This window comes from Seriola aureovittata, chromosome 8 (assembly GCF_021018895.1).
Source record: "Seriola aureovittata isolate HTS-2021-v1 ecotype China chromosome 8, ASM2101889v1, whole genome shotgun sequence".
In the NCBI taxonomy this organism is placed as follows: domain Eukaryota; kingdom Metazoa; phylum Chordata; class Actinopteri; order Carangiformes; family Carangidae; genus Seriola; species Seriola aureovittata.
The window spans coordinates 5,235,193-5,256,643 of NC_079371.1; the positions used below are offsets into that span (position 1 = coordinate 5,235,193).

General features: G+C 38.9%; 2 protein-coding genes across 2 annotated transcripts in view; one reads left to right on the plus strand and one right to left on the minus strand.

Moving 5' to 3' along the window:
- Positions 1-181: 181 nt before the first annotated feature.
- On the minus strand, positions 182-15,722 carry slc49a3 (solute carrier family 49 member 3). The gene is made up of 10 exons (XM_056382846.1): positions 14,942-15,722; positions 9,712-9,870; positions 7,933-8,149; positions 6,754-6,830; positions 5,905-6,042; positions 5,063-5,179; positions 4,666-4,818; positions 3,729-3,886; positions 3,069-3,172; positions 182-2,295 (listed from the first exon to the last, which is right to left on the minus strand). The coding sequence occupies exons 1-10, from the start codon at positions 15,101-15,103 to the stop codon at positions 2,129-2,131; spliced, it is 1,452 nt and encodes a 483-aa protein (XP_056238821.1). The 5' UTR covers positions 15,104-15,722; the 3' UTR covers positions 182-2,128.
- Positions 15,723-19,679: 3,957 nt separating this feature from the next.
- The window catches only part of LOC130173895 (polycomb group RING finger protein 3), a 57,322-nt gene continuing 55,550 nt past the window's right edge, over positions 19,680-21,451 (plus strand). Inside the window, exon 1 of the mRNA XM_056383438.1 lies at positions 19,680-19,818. The gene's annotated coding sequence lies outside the window, so the exon portion shown is untranslated. The remainder of the gene's footprint in view (positions 19,819-21,451) is intronic.

A 21,451-nucleotide genomic window follows, 5' to 3' on the forward strand; every position in this document is an offset into this window, starting at 1 on the left:
ATATATCTATCTATATATATATATATATATATATATATATATATCTTTATATATCCAGGTTTCTGAAAACGGGATATACTGTTTACACACACAAAACACAACCAGGATACTCCATCAACTTGATCATAACCAGGATACTAGTGTAAACACACTCACTGACAATACACAGTCCAGCCATGTACAATGTTTTGACCAAGTCTTGTTTTATTTTCTAATTTAGAAATTTGAAGAAGTGCTTGTATTTACAGATGTATGTGTCTTACGCATGATCAACTCTTAAGGAAAAAGGTGGAGCAGGTGAAGTCACACGTCCATCTTCACTTCACATCAATTAAGTCCAACAAAATACCTCCTTTGAAAGATAGAAAACAACATTATTAGTCTTAACAGTAACATAAAACATTCAATGCACAGTTAAAATACAAATGTGTCATTTACCATAAACAGAACCTTTATTTGCCTATTTTGTCGATTTCAATTTAATTTATATAGCGCCAAATCATAACACAAAGGAACTCTATACACTTTACAGAGTAAATATAGAGACAAACCCAACAGTTCCCACAGTGAACACAATCAGTTTCTTTTTTTTATTGCACAAAACCCACAACTGTCCATTTACAAAATTAAGGCTTTAACAAGTAGTTATATGCTGTTATGGGTCTATGACCACAACACAATGACAGACACGCTTTAAATGACAGAACAGGATAATTAGTGGCACAATAGTAGAATTATTCTGTTTGGTTTCATCTGCACATTGACACATTTGGATTTTAACAAACAGTAAAACATTTGGTTTTGAGAAACCTGCAGAAAGCCTGATTAACGTGAAGGTAATGCATTTCAATCAGAATATGTTAGTAAAGGTTTTACAGTGGATTTAGTACCAAAGGATAAGATACAGACGAGCCAGCGATGATGTGACAGCACATCGAGTTATTCTAGCAGCTCCAGAGGAGAAAACATCAGCAGTAAAGCTTCAGGTGTTTCGTTGTCAAACCCTGAGAATCAAAGAGAACCCGCAGTTCTTACACAGTGGCAAGACATAGACCACAATGCACTGCAGCTTAAAGCCCCGCTGTGCTTTGAGTCGTACAACAGTTCATGCATTTGTTGGTGCATTGAGGGAATGCAGATACACAAACTCTGCCATGTGCTGAACCATCACAATGATATCACACACACACACACACACACACACACACACACACACACACACACACACACACACACACACACACACACACACACACACACACACACACACACACACACACACACACACAGTCAGTTTGAGGATGTACCTGTTAAATTTGACTTAAATGGATAATGTGCATTTTTCCAGAGCAGGTTGTGTAATGAGACTCCACACTGGTGTCCCATTTAGCTTCCCGTACACGGAGTGGTTGCTTTCAAGGAAACTTTTTATTTGCGAGAGCAGCAGTTTGGTCTCGTGTCTAAATCGACTTAACCTCTCCCCCAGAATTATATTTGGGTGAATAATGGGAGTGATCAGCTACAGGATGTGATGTTTCCCTGCAGCAGGTGTGTCGGTCTGTCTTCATTTTCTCTCTTATTACCTAAATCAAAGGTAAGTTTTGTTAAAAAAATAACCTTGAAGTCAATAATCATTTAAATCATCTGATCTGAACAGGAATGTTAACTGTTTGCTTCCACTCAGAGAATTGTTTTCCAGCTGACAGGGATTCCTCAAACAGACCTGCCATCACAAAAAAACAAAAAAACATATTTACACAAATTTCCTCAAGGTTTTTTTTTTTTTTCATCTGTAAAAACGCACCATCAATCAGTGTTAGGAAATACATTTTCCATTTAATAATGGAATGACAAGAACAATCTGCTGAGCTTATTTCATCAGATCAATAGTTGATATATCGTCTTGTGATATTTTGAGGATTATTTGTTAGTAACAATCATAAGGTTGAATCTGTTATTGTAACTCAACGTACAAAAAAGTTTGGCCCCAATATTCAAAAAAAAAAAAAAAAATCACTCATTAAGCTGAGGTTACCAAAATAAACTTTTCTACTGTTTCGTACCAAAGAAAACAAACTGCAGTTGTGATAACACCCATAATCCCCTCTGTTTCTCTATCGCTTCAGGTTTACGTGTCCACACTCGGAGCGTCTTCGTCGGTCGCTGAATCGTTGATTTGGGGGGTCACGTACATCGCTTCCTCTTCGGCCTCCAGTCGTCTGTACCTGGTGTGGAAGAAGATGATGAAGCAGCAGGTGAAGACGCTGCACAGTCCGGCCATCACCAGCGTCGGCACTGAGGGCGAGAAAAAAAACAGATAAAGGTTCACACTTCACAGGAACCGAAACATGCACGGCAACACTAGTTGTTCGACGGTAAAGTGAATGTTGATAAAGCAGGAAATCACTGGAAATGGGAGGAAGTTCATGTCAAACCTACTAATAGTCATTATTTTTTTTGCAGCTTATTGTTTAATGGGTGCAATGATCATATTACATTGTTAACAAGTGACTGAGTGACTGACCGTGCTGTATGTGTGCAGAAATAATAAAATGTGAACAAATGCACCTGGTTCATGTCCTCAGATAAACCTTGACATTTACACATTTTATAATGTTGTTGTCATTAACGGCTGCAAATGTTGCTACTTCACTACATCTGCTTGTGTGTGCTTTTTTTTATACATTTGAATTGAATAGACTTAATAATGGAAAACCTTTCAAAACCCAGTTAGAAAGAACAGTGCAGAGAATGAAAGAGTTGTTACATCAACCAAATCAAACAGCTCAAAACGTTTAAGTAGAAACAACGATTACAAAAGTAAATGTAAATGTAAACAAGGGAAACTGAAGATAAATTAAACAAAATTTCCTTGTGCACTTGTTAATATTTTGTACTTTAATAAGCTGAAATCTTTGAGCTGAGGTCAGTAAACACACACACACACACACACACACACACTCCTCCAAATCAAAACAAATAAAAAAAGACAAGACACTGTCAGGTTTGATTCCCACTGACGTCGCCTCCATTCGACGCTCGTGTCGCCGTGACATCATGTGACCTACCTCTCCAGCTCAGGTTGGCGTCCCCGCAGGTCGACAGAGGTGCGTCGGCGAGACGTTTGGTCAAAGCCTGGAGGATGATTATGTAGAGAACAGACTGAACCTGCCTGGAGAGGGATGACAACGAAGCTGCCATGACTGACATGAAGTTCACATAAAGCACATCCATCCAAAAAAAAAAAAAGATATAAAATGTAGATGGAAATGTAAAATATATAAATATAAAAATATCACCTGCTGTACAAAGAGCTTTTTTTTTTTACTTTGAGTGACTGGTGCATAATCAACAGCTCATTTGCATGTTTTCATCATGTTTTCATTTACTTTTTATCATATGAAGCATGTTTCCAGCTACACTGTCTGCTTCAACACATCATCTACTGTAAACAGTTTCCTTTTCCTCCTTTTTAGATGTATGGGGTCATAAAATCTAAGTGAAATCAATTTAAACTGGTCTGCACCTTTTAGAAAATCCAAATCAGTAAAAACATAAAAAATAAAACACCAGAAATGTGTAAATAAGAACATGTCATGCTGTGTGTGTGTGTGTGTGTGTGTGTGTGTGTGTGTGTGTGTGTGTGTGTGTGTGTGTGTGTGTGTGTGTGTGTGTGTGTGTGTGTGTGTGTGTGTGTGTGTGTGTGTGTTTTGCTCAGACATTAATACCCTGATACAAAGATGAGCCCAGCTGATGTGGCCTCTCCCACCGGGTACGAACACTCCACAGAAAGCTCCATGGCCACCGGGTAAATGGAGAAACCGAATAAGCCGAAGAGAGAGCAGGCGGCGGCCACGGCGGCTTTCTGCTGCGGCATCAGAGACACCTGAGAGAAGGTGAGCAGACGGACACAAGCTCTGAGCTCAAGAGAACATCAACATATCAACATGTCACTGAGGGGTTAGATCGATTCTGTGTTGCAGCAGTGAGGTTAGATCCAGGGCGTCTGAATTATAACCTTAATGGAGAAGAAAAAACAAAGAAAGTTTTCTGTCCTCTACATAACCTCGCATAGTGATTTTATTCATGCTGTACTTTAGTGAACTGCTGCGTTACAGTAAAATCTGTCAAAACAATACAGAACAGAAGCCAACTCTTTAAAGTGTTTGCACATCAAACACTGAGTGTTCCCGTTCCCTTTGTTTGTTTACCCGTCAGCTTGTGTCACACACTGCAGACGTGCACTTCATCACCCTCACATGAATCCACTGTAAACCTTTTCTGGGATAAAGAAATCCACCACTCCAAGACGCATCACATCACTTCAGAGGTTTATCGCCCTATTTAGCATATAAACATTTAATAAATGGTTTGTAACACACAGTAATGTAGTTGTAAGCAGCTCTAAGTGTATTTATATCCATTTATTTAATGTTTATATACTGTTATTAAATGCTAAACAGGGAGACTTAAAGTGAGGCGTTAATGTGTTTTCCCTAAGTAGAGGTCCATTCTGTTCTACATGTTTATTTCTGAACATTTAGAATTATTAAAGGTAAGATTTTTGGAGGCGTGTTTTTAAGCAGTCACTGTAAATCAATACAAACGTCACCATTTAAATACATTTACAGATTAAAATGAGTAAAACTGCTGTCGAGTTCTCACCACGGAGAAGGCGATGCACGCCAGAGCGGAGAAGCTCATGTTGATCTTTGTGGCTTCGATGAACTTCTTGGTCTTGTCGACATAGAGTCCCAGAGCGCCGGCGCCCACGATGCCGAACACGATGAAGAGAGCGCCGCACAGGCCGGCAAAGTCCTGCAGGGGTGAGATGTTACAACTTCATTCAGTATCTGAGTGTTTCTAAAACACTTAGCATCAATTATGCAAAACACCAGCATCTTTTTTTCTTTCATTATGTTCCATCACTTACCTCAGATCATATTTTTGCTGTCAAAACAGATATTGGTGTATTGTTTCTTATCAAATCTGCTGCCTGTGTTGCTCATTTGATGCTACTTTTTCTCCGTGATCCCCATGGAAACCACTGTGGCGTACTTACATTGGTGTATCCCTGCACACACAGGATCTGCTCCAGCAGCGTGGAGAAGCAGGTGAAGACAGCGATGCCCGAGCCGAAGCAGAGCAGCAGGATGAGGTAGGCTTTGTTCTTCAGTAACTGCAGAAGAAACCGAGTGAGGAAAAACATCAACCGTCTGTCACTGGGAAAGATTTTACACATCAACGGAGTTTGATGGCGACGTCTCATCTTGGGTTTGATCACTACAACTTCATAACAGAAAGCTTGTGTTACGGCAGTGGAGCGAGGAGGATTTGAACCTTTACCAAGCAGAGGGGTCTAACAGGAGCTGCATTATGGGAATTGTAGGATCTAGTGTTTTAGGTGCCTGAACCATAGGATATCTAACCTACTTTGATTTTGACCACTGTTTTTTCTGTCCTTTGTGAGCCCCTCAGCTTTATGGTGGTGTAAATCTAAATTACTCATACTCTGTGTCACACCGCGTCTCTAGAGGAACTGCTGTGTGTCCCATTACTTTTCATTTGCTAAAAAAGCCTACAACTGCTGATACTAAACGTTTTTTTGCTGTGAGCCGTAAGGCGGAGTTTCAAGAGTCCAAAGTGAAGTCTTAAAATGTGTCATGTTGTCAAACCAACATCTGAAACCTAAACATATTAAGTTTACTACTACTTTACTTAAAACAATTAATCGATTATCAAAATGTTTGCAGATTCATTTCCTGTAGATAAATTAATCATTTAATGAAGTTATTCTCACTGTCACTTAATGTAAGTTGTCATCTGTCATCCGCTGAGGGTTTCTGGATGTTTTTCTCTGAGAACAGAATTACACTTGTATTATGTTGCTTTCTTGCTCCTCACCAGTTTGATCCCCTGTATGAACGGCTCACAGCTCGAGGACTCGGCACTAGCTGACGGTGGCGTTGGTGGGGTGCTGCTCCGTATCCCCACTGTTGCTAGGAAACAGATGATACATGCCGGGATTGCATAGGCAAGTAGCTAAAGGAGGGAAAAAAGAAAAAAAAAACACACACACATAATGTGATGATAAATGGATGTTAGCACTTTAAATCAAAGACAATTTATCATCATTAGCAGGTGAGGCGTCCAGGTTTCAGACACACAGAGCTGGGCAGCTGCAGTTTTTTTCTCCTGTGAGAAGCTGTAATCCCTCAATGGCCGCTGGGAATGCAGCGATTCTAGGCCAACTGATGTTTTTTTCCAGATTGTGTTTTAGCCATTTTTTGCCTTTACAGGACAGTTCACATTAGACAAGGGGACGAGAAGGGGGTGGCATGCCACAAAGGCACCCAGCCAGATTCAGTCCAGGGACACCGGACTGCCATAAACCGCTCAGCATTTCGTCACACAACTGTACATTTTTGGATATTTACGCATGTTGTTTGTCGATGGCTCAACAGAAGCTTATTTTTACACTTCTTCTGTGTTTTATTTGAAGTTTTGATCCATAAGAAAATCTATTTGTGGTTTTGAGAACGAAAAAACCATCTCAGTGTAGTTTTATATCTCCTGTTTCAGGCTTCTATCTGGAGCTCTAGTAACAATAGGTTTAACTGTTTTCTGAGCGATCCAATAAAAATATAGCAGATTTCAGGTAAAACACTCAGATAAGCCGGATTGTGGGTCCAGGTGTCATCTTTAGGTTGGCAATGAAGAAGAAGATGAAGACCTGTTCTTAGTTCAACTCACCAGGACAGGGATTTGTGCAGATGTTGGAACCATCAGAGGAGAGATGATGTTGGCGAGAAGGACGCCCAGAGGATTGGCTGAGGAGGGAAAAGAGAAGTGGGATTTAGGCTTATTCTGGTTTCTGTCCTCCACTTTCTGTTCCACGTTTCGGTCATCTCCGTTCTTATCTTTAAGCCTTAAGAGTCAACATGATCTGAAAACTTTATCTTAAACCTTAAATTACCTTACTCTTAGTGAATTCCCCTCTGATCCAAAAGCTTCCTGTTCTACTTTCTTTTTTTTTTACATTGGTTGTTTTCGTCTGAAACACATCTTTCACTTTGCTGAGTTTGCTGACATGAGAAAACGTCAGCACATGTTGAAACTGACCCAGTTCCTACTTAAATTGTTACACAGAGAACTGAACATATGACTTGAGACACAAGCACTGACACAAAATATAATAATAATTGCATAACATAATAATGACATAATAAAGTTTATTTCATGTTTGTGCAGATGCATCAATCACAGGGTGAAAAGCAGGACATTCACCCCTTTTTCCCACAAGGGCTGAATAAAAAATTAAATACAGCATCTTTCTTTGTTTCTTTTATTTTCAGTGCTCATCATTTTGGTGTAAATGGCATTTATCAACATATTTTTCCCCGAATCTGAATTACGACAAATGCCTCCGATCTACAGTTTACATGTAGTTGATTGTGAGTTTCTGTCTCTTTAAGTTTAGACTAATTTTACTATTTTTTGGTTACACATACATCTGATACTAACCAGAAGCAAGCCATTCTTGCTCTCTTTATAGATGTTTATAAAAGTGATGTTTTTCGGGAATCCTGTAAATCGAAGTATATTCACACGTTTTGTTCGGAAATGCTTGAATAGACAAGTTTGATTGAATTATTTCTCATTGAAGCTGCAAAAATAGATTTTTCTTGTCACTTGGGGGCAAGGAAATTCACAATAAGCTAAAAGAAACACACTCCTAACATATACTATTCACTAAATTGTTTTGGCTCATGTGTTGCTCTCTTTCTCTTTTTAATTTCGCATGACTAACACCCCGCAGGAAGTCTTTAAAGCTGTATAATTGCATTGATAACTGCTGTATAAAAGCTATGCAAAGCTGTAGAGATAAATTCCCACCCAGCTCTGAATAATAATAAACAGTAAATCACTCACACATGGAGGCGATGGTGTTCGCTGTGGCCCGCTGATGGTCGGGGAACCAGAGAGCTGCCAGCTTGGTGGGGGTGAAAATGATGAGGGGCTGAGCCAGGGCACCAAGAGTCTGACCCAGCATCACTAATACGTAACGGACTTCAGCCGCCGTGCCCCGTGGCGTGCCAAGGAAGCGCAGCAGGGCTCCAAACATGTTCAGGCCCGAGCCCAGGATCAACTGCAGGGTTGAGATGGCAGTGACAGGTCAAAACACTGTGTTTTTATCCCTCCTTTAATACTTCTGCACTGTGTTTCTCAAAAACCATAAATCAATCACATAGTGTAGGATGTCTTTGTTTTTGGATTAAGTTCAAATTACTGTCTTTAGAAGCAGGAAGACTGAAATTCTCCAGATTAAATTTTACTTGTGTGGACAAAGCAAGAAGGACAGGAAATCACATGGGTCAGGGTTGTAAACATAAACTGCAGGAGCTAGCGTGGGTTGAAAAAAGCAGTCCACAAAGCTGTAAATTAAACAGCATGTTACTGTCATGAACCTCTGTCACAATCCTTGTGCTCGCTGCGGCTAAGCAGCAATTATTACGTCACACAAATTAGAAAACAATTCACGGCGAGAGCTTTGTGTTTTCATGTGTCGAAGTTCAATCAGATTTAACTCTGCAGGTCAATTTGTGACTGGTGACACAGAAACGAATGGGTTTACACAGCTTATCTCCTGTTTACTTTCTTGTTTGCCTGCTGAAACAAATCACATTCGTATGACACATCATTTCCAGTGCAGAAGACCGTGACAACAAGAATACAACATACATCTCTTTTGATTCTGTCATGTAGTTTCTGTTCTTATGTGTCTGAACTGCCTTTACCTTTTAGCTTATTAATTCATCAGTCATATTTAGTGACTTTTTTTTTTTGTTCCATAGTTGTAAGCACCAACTTGTCAAAGCAAACTTCACATGAACTCCTGCTGCTAAGAAGATATACTAAATTACACTGAATTACATTACCAGCTTAATAAGACCCCCTGTTCAGTTTTGCAGATTGAAAAGAACAACAACTTGAAATGCTCGCTCAAGCCTGAGTGCCCTTTTCTAAATCTGCAGTGTGTGCAGTGTGAGTCAGCTCAGCACATGAGGTAAGACTGAAGGTTGATTTTATCAGGACGCCAACATTGACTTTTCAATATCTCCTCTTAATCCAGTGCTGTCAGCTGATTTGTGCACAGATTTTTGTTTTGATTATGTGAATCTATGTAATTTCAGTTTTCCTCAGCTGCAAACCAATACAGTGGGAGAATAACATTGATTTTACTGATGATATATTGTTGATTTGAATACATGTTGTTGAAAATAGCTGCTTAGCCGATAAACTCAATTTCAGGAAATGATTCCGACTCTGATTATACGACCTCCATAATAAGACCTCCCGCTCGGTTTTCCTCTCTTGACATTAAACATATGTTGCTCATCTGTTTTTTTTTTTTTTATTCCTGGAAACAGTTAGTTTTCTCTCAGCAGCCATTAGAAAACTTTTCTCCTGGGCTCTTTTCTCTCTTGCCCATATTTAAAATCACTTGACACTTGTTTTGTGCTGCTGTCATTAAAAAACAAACTCACAGACTAAAACTAAAACACACATCCTCCAGTATAGAAGAGGAATATTTCTCATTTTCTGGAAAATATCCGACTGTATCAAAAAAATATATAAATAAATAAAAGGTTATAGCCTGCTCATGGTATTTAAACAACATCAGTTATTAGTTCAGTGTTCAGTTTGTACCGTGACCCGTAGCCCCAGAGTGTCCAGCATCCACGTGGTCCCAAAGCTGACTGGTATGGCCACCACCATGTAGATCACTGACAACCAGTTGACTTCTTCCAGAGAGACCTTCAGGTACTGGGCAGACTGGTCCGCTATTGGTGCAAAGGTCAGCCATATCTGGGAAGACACATTGAGAGTTTTATTCCAGAATGAGATCCGTCTACTATGACTAGTTACTTCCACAAAATTAATACCAATAGAGACTTATAATTGTGTTTTATGTATAAAAAATATCTTTAAAAGGATATAAAAATTACTTAATGCATAAAAACGACATGGTGTTAAAGAAGAAACACAAGTAATCACAACATCAATGCAAATCTGCAGCTTTGGATTAGTGAGTTCTGGGTCGTGCAGCTGTGATCACTTCCTCTAAAAACATCTGAAACATCTAAAACTACTTCTGGAGGCACTTTCCCTGTTTCACTGAGACCAGACCAGACAGGATAAAAGCACAAATGTAATTTTGTAGATCTGCACTGTGTGAAGGTTTGAGCTGTGACCCCAACCAATGCTTTAAAATGTCAACAGCCAGTACAAAAAATAAAATAAGAGAAAAGAAAAAGGTAAAACTGAAGGATGATTTATTTTAGCAGAATGACAACACTGAAATATCAGTATACGCTCTTTTGTCTGTCAGTTGATTTCCTTTAAATCAAATTAAATTAAATTAAACAGTGTCTCTCAGTTGCAAATCCATTTAAGGGTACGATAATCATACAACTAAAAACTAAAAATAGTGATTATGTTATGTTAAAAGTACAATGTAAATAATGGATCAAGGGATCCTCACAGTCTTTTGTTCATTCACACTTCTTGGTCATGTAATTTTAAGATTCCTCATTCTGACTGTTATTGAATGTGTGATGATATATAAGAACTGATCAAACACATTGATTATGCATTGTAAAATATAATGATGAACTCTCTAGTTAACAACTGTCAAAACATAATGACACTTTCACCCGTGTGTTTTATTAGCGATCAGTCCCACAGAAGCAGCTGCAGTTTAATATCAGATTTCCTCAATTATCTTATAGTCATGAGACCTCTAAATACTGCTTCACAAAAAGAGGAAATGGCGAGACTTTCTCAGCTCGTGTGAGAAAGAAATGGTGTATCCCAGCTTGTTGCGCTCTCATATGACACCACACACATGACACACACCACTCCCGACAGCGTAGGGTACAAACGGACATTTTCATGCTAAGGGCCAAAACTGGGGGAGGTGACGGTACTGTGATGAAGAAAAAGGCTGCAGTCTGTAGAAAAGTCTTTGATATTTTAGGGATGAGATGTTCGTACTTTCACCTTGTCAGTCTATAAGATCAGGTGATATTTATTAGTGTGGGTTTTACAATGGTTTTGCACCTCAGAGCAATTTGTACTTTATTCCATTTTATGGTTTAGCTTAATTTTAGAGGGATTTATTGCACTTTTTTACTAAACACTACATTTATTTCACAGCTACGTTCAACATCAAGATCTGATACATAAAATATGATATTATCAGTTTAAATAATATAAAAAATCATCGTAGATTAAACTGAATAGTTATCTTAACTGGACTGCATTAAAATGCTGCTTACATGTACACGTTCCAATATAACACTCAAGTTTTGCTGTCGACACTTATGTGCATTTACTTCAGTAAGATTCTGAATGCAGGACTTCTTGCAGGATCTCCACCATTAAGTTTTGTTTATAGGTTAAATAAATGTATATATTATTTAGGTGTAAATGGCTGACTGTAATAAAGTCAGGGCTCCACAAGAGATTTCACTTTTCTTAGCAGTATTTGCTGTAGAAGGTGACGGCATGTTTCATTTCCCATCAACCCGGAATGTGAACTGATCACAATCACCGGTGTTTTTATTTTTGGGGGGTTGGAGGAAGTGCAGCCTTTTCCCAGCATGCAAAGGATGACAGGAATCTTTCACAGGGATAACAGACAGAAAAACAAGTGTATTTACATGCACTTAAGTAGGTGGGTTACTGACTGCTTGCTTTATTAAGCTTATCTCTTAAATGTCATGTAAACAAGACGACTGCTTTCTCTTATTGGTGAAAGTGAAACCAGTTAACACAGATTTCTCTCTACAGATTTTCTGCACAGAGAAACCTGAAACCTGATTTCATGTGCAGGAAATGCCTGGGTGTCTAAATATTTCTCTTTTTTTACATGAGAAGTACGTGCATGACAACCAGATCATATACGCAGCAGTGAGTGCAGAGGGATTGAAGGACACCTTTTTAGCAGCAGTGCACCATTGACTACAAAATAATTAAATCCAAAGTCTAAAATTAAGAATAGAAGCTTCTACACGTCTAAATATGTTGATTTTTTTTACAGCTTCTGACACGGTGAAGAACACTGAATGCGACTGGTGCTAATAGCGCAGTAAACAAGCTGCATGGAGGGCTGATACACAAACACACAGAGTCGACTGAATGAATCTGATCTGTTAACTTAACTGAGACCACACAGGCTGCACCAGCACAAGTCTCTGTTTTGCAGACAATGAAGAAACCCTAATTTATGTCGAGCTGACGCGAGCTGGTCAGCTGATGTCGACACACAATGTCAGTCCTGTCCCCTTTCTGAGGCGTTTTACATTTCCACACATTCCTCCTTCTGTTATTCTAGAGACCTGTGCTGTTTGCAGAGGACAGGGTTTTCTTGACATGTCCAGTGATGATCATTTGATGCTTGTGTCTGGTTTCCCCTGCTGTTTGTATTGAAACAGAAAAAGTGGAACCTTTTTGTAAAACTTAAATGATAGAAATCTCTCTTTAGTGCTTAACTCTAAAAACTATGTTCATATATATCATAGATATTGGAGTTAGAAAGATAAATCGGCCAGGATGATATTAGCTTTTTACAAATCGACCGGTATCAGTTTATATGTCAGCTGAGAAATAACAAGAATCTGCAGAAGGTTTGAGATCTTTGCCAACTTTATTTTTACACTGTAAAATTTCCTGCGCAGGATGTATCTCAGTCACAATTCTTACATAAAAAAAATCATCCTTTCATGTGTAAGTTATGTGTTTATGAAAAAAAAATTACTTTGCAGATAGATCATTATTGGATTTTTTCAACTTCTAAATATTGATATCAGTATCTACTTCAAAAATACAATGTTGATCAGGTTATAGCAACATAATCCATTCGGTATGGGCTCATAAAAGTCACATTCAAACATAAAGCAGATTAGTTTGATTTGTGCTTATTATTACTATCTCTCATTCTTTTTTATCATTGTTTTAGTTACAGTGGTTATACTGTGTATAAGTTCCTTGCTCTCAATCTCAATCTCAAGGGTTTTATATTCATTTCTTTGTAATGAAAAATCTGGTGCTTTATGTCCTGCATCCAGTTTCAGAGGTCTTCAAACTTTGCCAAGAACAATTGGCGGTAAACAATGCGTTATAGTTCTCAAAATCCATGCTAAATCAATTTACAAGGGGAACAATCTACAACCCTCAGTAGGGCTGCTAATGTCACACGGATTGATGTCTAGCTGGCTCATCGTCTGTTATTTGCCACATCATGAATGACTCTCCAACAGCTGAGCATCTTTTGTGAGTGGGAACACCAATGCCGTGCAAACAAAAGGTCCCATAGAGAGGACGAGTCCTGTGGGAGCTGGCAATAGGTGAGGGAGGGGCACAGTTTGCATAGCTGAGAGAGGCACGCTTGCTTCCAGGCACACTCTGCTTTACAATGACAACATCCCCAGGGAATAGATATCAAGTTCCACCAAACGTAAGAGGGCACCACATGTCATCTACCTGCTGTGCTCACAACCACATCTGCTGTTTAACGCTAGAAAAAGAGGTGTCAGCGATGTCCATTAAAGCAGGGCATTAAGGTTGAAGTTAGTTTTTCCTTATATGTAAAATGTGATCACACCATTGTGAGCATGAAGACATGAAAAGTGTTCTTCACGTGGAGATACTGCAATTCTAACCTTTAATTGAGGCTTTAAAAGTATAATGTCAAGTGTGACTTGATCATTTGCACATTAGTGACAGTGTGCACGACTAAAACAACATGACTTTGTCATATTTAGTTCACAGAGGAATTTTTTTTTTTTTTTGATTGTTTTGGCAGAAATGGGCTCTCATACAGGACATTAAAAAAAGTAAAAAAAAAAACAAAAAAATTGTGATATTTTGAGATGTTGTGTTCTCACCTTAAAAACTATTATTTCGAAAATGAGGATTACTTAATGAAAGCTTCTTCATATTAACTTAGTAACTCAGTATCGAAATGCTTTGACAATAAAAATACACAATCAATCTGCACAATTTGCATTTAAGAGACTGAGTTTAGAGACATTGTGAAGTAGTGTGGGATCATGGGAGTTGTAGTCACCCCTGTTGCTGTCTGCTTCTCCAGGTTAGGATTCCTTCTGTGTCAATGTCCAGGAGGTTTTTTTTTTTAGCGAGAGCTGAATTATCTGCAGAGGTCTCCTCCTCTCCAGAACAAACAACCCAGGTGATTAAAACCAGTAAAAACACTGAATAAAACAGATTCATGTTATAAATCGTGCCAGTGAGTCGTCGCTGCTTTTTACTCGGTTTAACTTAAGATACAGACGTTGGGAAGGTTTTTACCTGGGGCCAAATTATCCGTAGACATCTCCTCCTCTCCCAAACAAACAGAACTGGTGATTTAGTTCGGTAAAAACACCGAATAAAGCAGTTTCAAGTTAAAAATCAGTGTTTCTCCAACACTGCTCTGCGAACACAGGACTGAGGCTAACATTTGCTCAACGTTTTTCTCTAATAACTTAAGACTTCTGATGACGACAATCCTTCACCTGATTAAACTATATAGTATATATATATATCCAAAAACTGTATTGTAAAAAACGTGACTTCAAACTGGATGAAAAGTTAATTTCGGCCATTTCAGTTAAACAACCACAACGTTTACGCATGCGCAAAGGGGATCTGACGCCATTGACAGGTGACCAACCAAAACGGGCCATTACCTGATTGAAAATACGGATTTTTCCATGTTTGAAAATAGATGGGAAACATTTGGGATCATGTGAGTACAACACTCAACAAAATAACACAGATCTAGACATTTTAATGCCTCAAAGTTACATATTATATCTTTAACTTTGTTGTAAAATGTCAGGTGACCATGACTGAAGTTACACACTTTACTCACCGTTGCGTTGGAGCAGTTTAACAAACACAGCACCAGCAGGACAAACCACCTCCTCTTGTAAACTTTAAAAACCAACAGCTTCCTCAGCTCTGGGTTTGGTCGTCTCGGTTCATCAGAGGAAACAGTCTGAACCTCAGAGGACACTTCGCCGCCATTCTCCATTAGTGTCTTAAGAGTTTTGTTGACAAATTTGCCGGTTAAACTGTGTGGTAGCGTTAGCTCGCTCAACACTGTACAAACATCCGAGGCATCGCAAAGTTGATGTGGTTGGTAAAAACCCACAGAAAGCGCTTTATGTCCTTTTTAAAATACGAACTGCAAATCCATTGTTGTCTTCTAGTGGATTATTAAAGCATTTACGTTATTAATGGACGCCGGGAAATCAGGTCAGAGGCTGGGAAAAGTCTTCAAACCAAGCATCGCGTCATGATTCAGGTACAGAACCGGGGAGTGTCATTGTACTGTACCGAAGATCTTCTACCGAGACAATGAACCACTCGGTTGCTAAAACAGCGGCCCTGGACTGCCTACAACTTTTGAAATTTTCCAACTTGCTGAAATTATCGACTGGCCTTCTATAGAGAGAAAAAAAAAACCCAGAAAACAAATGTGCACAATGTGTAATAGAAAATCATCCTTTGGTCTTTAAAATAACAGAAAACAGTTAAACATTCCCATCACAATTTCCCAGAACCCAGGGAGACTCTTCGGACTTCTTGTTTTGTCTGATCAAAAGTCAAAACTTGCACTACTAGAGTGAATCAAATTAAGCAAAATTAACTTCCTATTCCCAGAAAAATGTGCCTAATCCAGACACAATATATGTGTTTACTTTTATCAGGCCCTACTTCCACCTGAGCCCAGTATTGGTGAATTTTGTAGAGGACAGTCATTCTAATATACATGTTTTTCCATGGTGTTTATTTTTGACTGTCACAATAGGAAAAGCACATAATGAAACTAAAGTTAGCTGCTTCAGTTTCAGGGTCCTGGTGTGCACGTTGGCTCACTCCCGTTGGATCATCCCACTGGTGATTTTTCTTTATTGTGACTGGGAATGAGAACAGAGTGAGAGGTCTTAGGTTTTCAACTTCTCTGATTGACAGCACACTCCTCCCTCTCTTTAACCCCTTGTTTGTTTGGGTGTGTTGGTTTGCCTCTGAAGGAAGCTCCTAAAAAGAAAGTGATAGTGTGTGTGAAACAGTGACTCACCTTTACCTGTGTTGTGTGCATCAGCTCACATATCTTTCATCTACAGTAGTTCTTTTTCTGGGCCTGTGTGTTTTCAGTTTTTTTTCTCTTAAAGGCATCAAATAAAATATGAAATATATCAAATTTATATAATTTTGCTCCTATTCTTACAATTAAAAATAAATGCCCTGCAAAAACCTTCCTATAAATACAACTCTCAGATTATTTAAGAGGTCCAGCCCAGTGAGGCCTGATCAGCAGAGGCAATTTTCACACTTTCCAACAGAGAAAACGCATTTATAGAAAGATGTGATAATTAACTGATAAGCAAAAGATGCACAGTCTTTCAGAAAAGAAAGTTGAAATCATCCAATTCATAACATAATGGTCATATTTAAAGACTCCTCCTAATGCGCTGCATATATTATCTATATGCATGACAAAAAGTGTATTGACATTTATATTGCCTGTGCTACAAGAGTTTGAAAGAGCAACAGTGAATATGAAAACATGGGAATGATGAATTGATCTTATATAAATATATAGTTTGACAGTAAACGTTTTATGGAAATGCTTAATTTTAATTTGGCAAAAACATGATATTGACCATATATTTGACAAACAATTTATAGAGCATCCACAGGTAGAGTTACTATATCCTCCTTTAAATTGTTTAAGATTTGAATGGATGATATCTGAAATGGCATATTGCCAACACAATAGAGGGAAATATCTATAAATATAAATATATTGAAGCATTTTAATATTTAATACACTGCCTGAACTAGTGTTAAATGAAGCTATGATGATTGGCTTTTAGAGACCCTTTCTTGGCCGATTTAGTGCATGAAGAAGGTTGAGGTGTTTTATAGTCCTAAGTTTAAGTCAATACAAAGTGTCAGCGCTTGAAAATCACACAAATAAAAGTTACTTGAAACTTCTTCGTGCAAAGCTTACTGGCTTAGAAGCGACTCAGACTTGATTAAATTAATCTTGATCAAACCCCTGGGAGGTTTAAATTGAGTTATTGTACATCCTGCACAAAGAATATAAAGATCCTGGTGGAGAGCTACGTCTACTCTTGAAAAACTCTCAGTGTCAGACTTTACTTCAACCCCTGAATAGAAATGTGGCTGCAGCACTGGGCTGAATCATAAGTGGGGATGTCATGGACTTAAATCATCTGAGCATCAGCAGATGTTGGCCTCTGATTTTGGCAACTGCAACTTCTTTTTGTTTCAAAATCATTATTTCCAGTTAAGAGCGTGCAGCATGGAGTACTTCATGACAATAGCTCAATTTAAATCAACCAGTGCAGGATACATAACCTTTCAACCATCTGAACCATTTATAGGACTTTCCACAATTGAAAAAGCTGTTGAATATAATAGGAAGATGCCAATTTCTGTCAAAATCCATATTTTCTCTGTTTTGTGCTAATATTTACTAACAACTCTAAGAGCCTCTAGACATAGTGTCACTGTGAAGCAAGGCACAGCACAGTCATTAGGATTTATCCCCCGAGCACCATGAATGTCTTTACACTCATTTTTGTGCCAGTTCTTCCAGTAGGGTAAACGTTGAGCTATTTCACAGGATAACAGAACGCTTTGACCCGCTGGTGGCAGTCAGGGGTATAACGTTTCATCTCAGTCCATCCAGATGTTTCAGTCTGGACCAAAGTGGTGGACTGACAGACAATACAGTGTTAACAGCAATAAAGGACAGTTGACAGTACAGGAGGAAGATTAGGACAAATGGCAGGGACACAGTATCAACCAATGACCATATAAGGAACAACATGATTTAAAATACATAATTACTGTAAAAAAAAACGTAGGCTATTCATTCAATATCCTAACTTTGGATAGAAATACTTAATCATCAGTTTAAAAATGATCATATACAGGGGGTGGGAGTTCAGCTCAGAGGTCAGTTTCGTCATGCAGGTGTTCATTGATGTCTGCATGTAAACTCTTTGGTCCTGACTAAAATATCTCAACAACTATTAGATGAATCTCCTTTAAATTTGGTTCAGATATTCATGTTTCCCTCATGATGAATTGTAATAAATTTGACGGTCCCCTGTCTTTTCCTCTAGCACCACCAACAGTTTGACAGTTTTGGTTGACATTGTTTAAACACAGAAGAAAACACACAAGAAATTTATAACACAGTAATCAATACTCTTTTCTCATGTATCTGTTAAACTGTGATTTATCATTTTGCACTTCATTTCATTGTACATATAAATATATTTTTTTCTATTCCTATTTTGTTTGCATATATTTTGGTTTTAAGTGTATCATACTTTTGCTTCATTATCAATAAAGTACAATTCTTTTTTTATTTTAACTTATCATATTTACCCAAATAGTCCAATAGTCCATTTAATAGATGTTCTGGCATCAAACTGTATCACAGAATACATGTGTTCAAATTTCCCTTTTTCTGAGCACTTCAAGGACTCCATGATGTGCCACAAGTTGAGAATGAAATGTCATTATTGATCCACATCTGCCTTGTGCTTGTTGACTTTTGTATTAATATTAAGATTGATTGACTTTTGTGGTACTTGTAGTTTCTCTTGCTTGCATATATTTGACTGTTATGCACCACAACAACAACAACAAGGAAAACTCATTGTATGTGAAAACCTACTTGGTAATAAACCTGTTTCTGACACTGAAATCAATAACAATCCATTTTAATATCTTCTCTTGGTTCAAAATGACATATCTTGACAAATATTTGATGGGTTGCCATGAAATCAGGCACAGATATCTACACTAAGATATTTTTTTTATCCGTTTTTTCTTGTGGTAGTCAGGGGTAAAAATACTTTAAACATAATAAGAATTCCTACTGTTTTTGTTACATAGAATTGTATTCAATTAATAATTATTTGTTTAGTTGTTTAAGCAGAGAGACCAACAATTTCATTACAACACACATTAATCGACAGTGTTACCCAGCTGGATAATTTTCGTTGCAGTCCTATGGTGAGATGATCATTAAAAATTACATACAGAAGACAACACAATGCCATAAAGACAGACACATTAATAATAAAATAAAAAAAATAAAAAACGATTTTAGACCATTGATGATGTTGATGTAGATAAAATGTTAAAAGATGCAATTACAAATGGTAATATCATACACTGGCTGCATAAGCCATGCAACACAGAGTTGAAAGATGCAACTACACCATCATGCCACATTGTTAATATAGTGCTAGTGCATACGGCATACATATCCAGGTAACACGCAAAGGACATTGGTCAAGTTAGCAGCAAGTTTAGCCAGTAATAACACCAATAATAATACAATTAGCAGTGTAATATGGAGATTAAAAATGTCCCCATGACGTGACTCCGTGTCCCACACACATTGAACACAACACCCATCGATTGAGGCCTTTTATTTCCTTCAAATTAATAATGAATGACACACTCTGTGGATCAATTTTAAAAATTAGTTGCACTCATTCACCCCGCCCCCCTGTCTTCCCTTCCCACCCCCTCCACCTCCGGCCTTCCTCTGCGCATGCGCCGCGCTGCTCCAGGAGTGCTGTTTCGGCCTGTTCCGCGGCCGCTCGGTCATTTTCGCCTCTTTGTTTTACTGATAGTGGATTTAACTCGGATTCAACCCAATATCCAGCGGACCGTGCTGCTCCCGAACAGGTTAGTTCGTCCAAGTAGACTTGTTCCCTGCATGTCTCCGTCCTCGGCGGCTCTGTGGCCGGTTTACGGTCCCGGTTTGTGCCCCCTCCTCCTCATTTTTCGCATGTCTCTTTCCGCTGGGTGCTACGGGGCATGCTATACGTGTTGTTTTATGTGTCTATGTGGTGGTGTATGGCGGCGCCGGGCCCTGCAGTTGCACACCGGGGATGGGGGGTTTTAAGGAGGAAAGTGCATTGTACAAGCAGGTTTAAAGCTAGCCGGGATGCACACGGTTAGCCGTGCCGGAGAGGAGGCTCTGGCAGTCGCCTCGCTGCCTGTCTCGTCATGTTTAAATGCTGTTGTGTTGTTCCTCTGAAGCCAATTCTTCTTTCCCATTGAGCTGGAATGTTCTTGGGGGAAAAAGCTCATGGTCCACCATTAGGCTAACCCCCTTCCTCTTGCTGTGCAAAGTTCAGTACGTGTGTGTGTGCGAGTGTCTGTGTGTGGAGGATCTACATGAGGTTTAGGTTAAATGAAGACACAAAGTTGGTGCATTTTTTTTCCTCTTCTGGGTGGATGTCGTCCCTCGCCAGACTGCTGCAGCAGCAAGCCCTGTGTGACATTGTAAGGAGGGGGGGGGGGGAAGCATGCAGAGAGCAGCCAACAAGTCTGTGCAGTTATTTGGGGACAGATGCAGCTAAAATATTATCTGTACACAGCGAGTAACATGTTTGTGAGTGATGGGCAGAGCAGGATGAAACGAGGCTTCAGATTCTGGGGTTTCCTCAACTTTCCCCCCTCCCACCAGGGACTCTGCAGCCCAGGGAGCATGGTGCGGGTGATTTGCAGGTCAAAAGATGCAGGTGTTTTGGAAAAAATGGGCTTGAAAAGTGAAAGTTCTTCTAGCTGTCTGCTGTCTCAACCACATCTTAAGAGCTGCACCAGAATCTCTGTCTTATGAAGTCACTTTTGGCTCTAATTGATTTCTTAAAGCCCAGTTCCTGTCAAAAAGCGTTGCTTTGCTTATTGTTACTTCTCTTACAGAATGATGTGAGCGCATACCCCAACACAAAAGGCTTGTTTTCACATGTATCTGCTGAAGGGGTAAAGTTTCTCCGGGCTCACATTGAATCTGAATTTAACATGCAAACATGGCAGCATGAGTGTGACATTGCACTAAGTTTGGAAGACAGTGTTGGTCTGGCATGTAGCTCTCACACACGCACACACACACACACACACACACACACACACATACACACAAGTGTGATACGATGTGTGAAATCTCCAGAGCACTGAAATGGACTTTGTGGTCATGTAGGAGACAAATATTTTCATATTCATGGAGTCGACAAGGGAGAAGTAATTTTTAACAACATAATTGAACTTTTATGTGGGATAACCATGTATGGTACAAATTATCATTCAAAGCAGAGTCATTTTTTTTGTCTTAAAACATTGTTTGATTTTTCCTCTGTGTCCCCAAATTCTTGAAATATGATGGTTCCTGTTAGAATGCTGCATATAATATTTTCTCTCTCTCATATTTTCATCGGGTTCAACAAGGTTTTTAGGACTTTATAAAATGGAGATTTTTGCAGCACAGTTAAGCCCCATGTAACACTTAAATGCTGTAACCTAGATCTATGAGTGT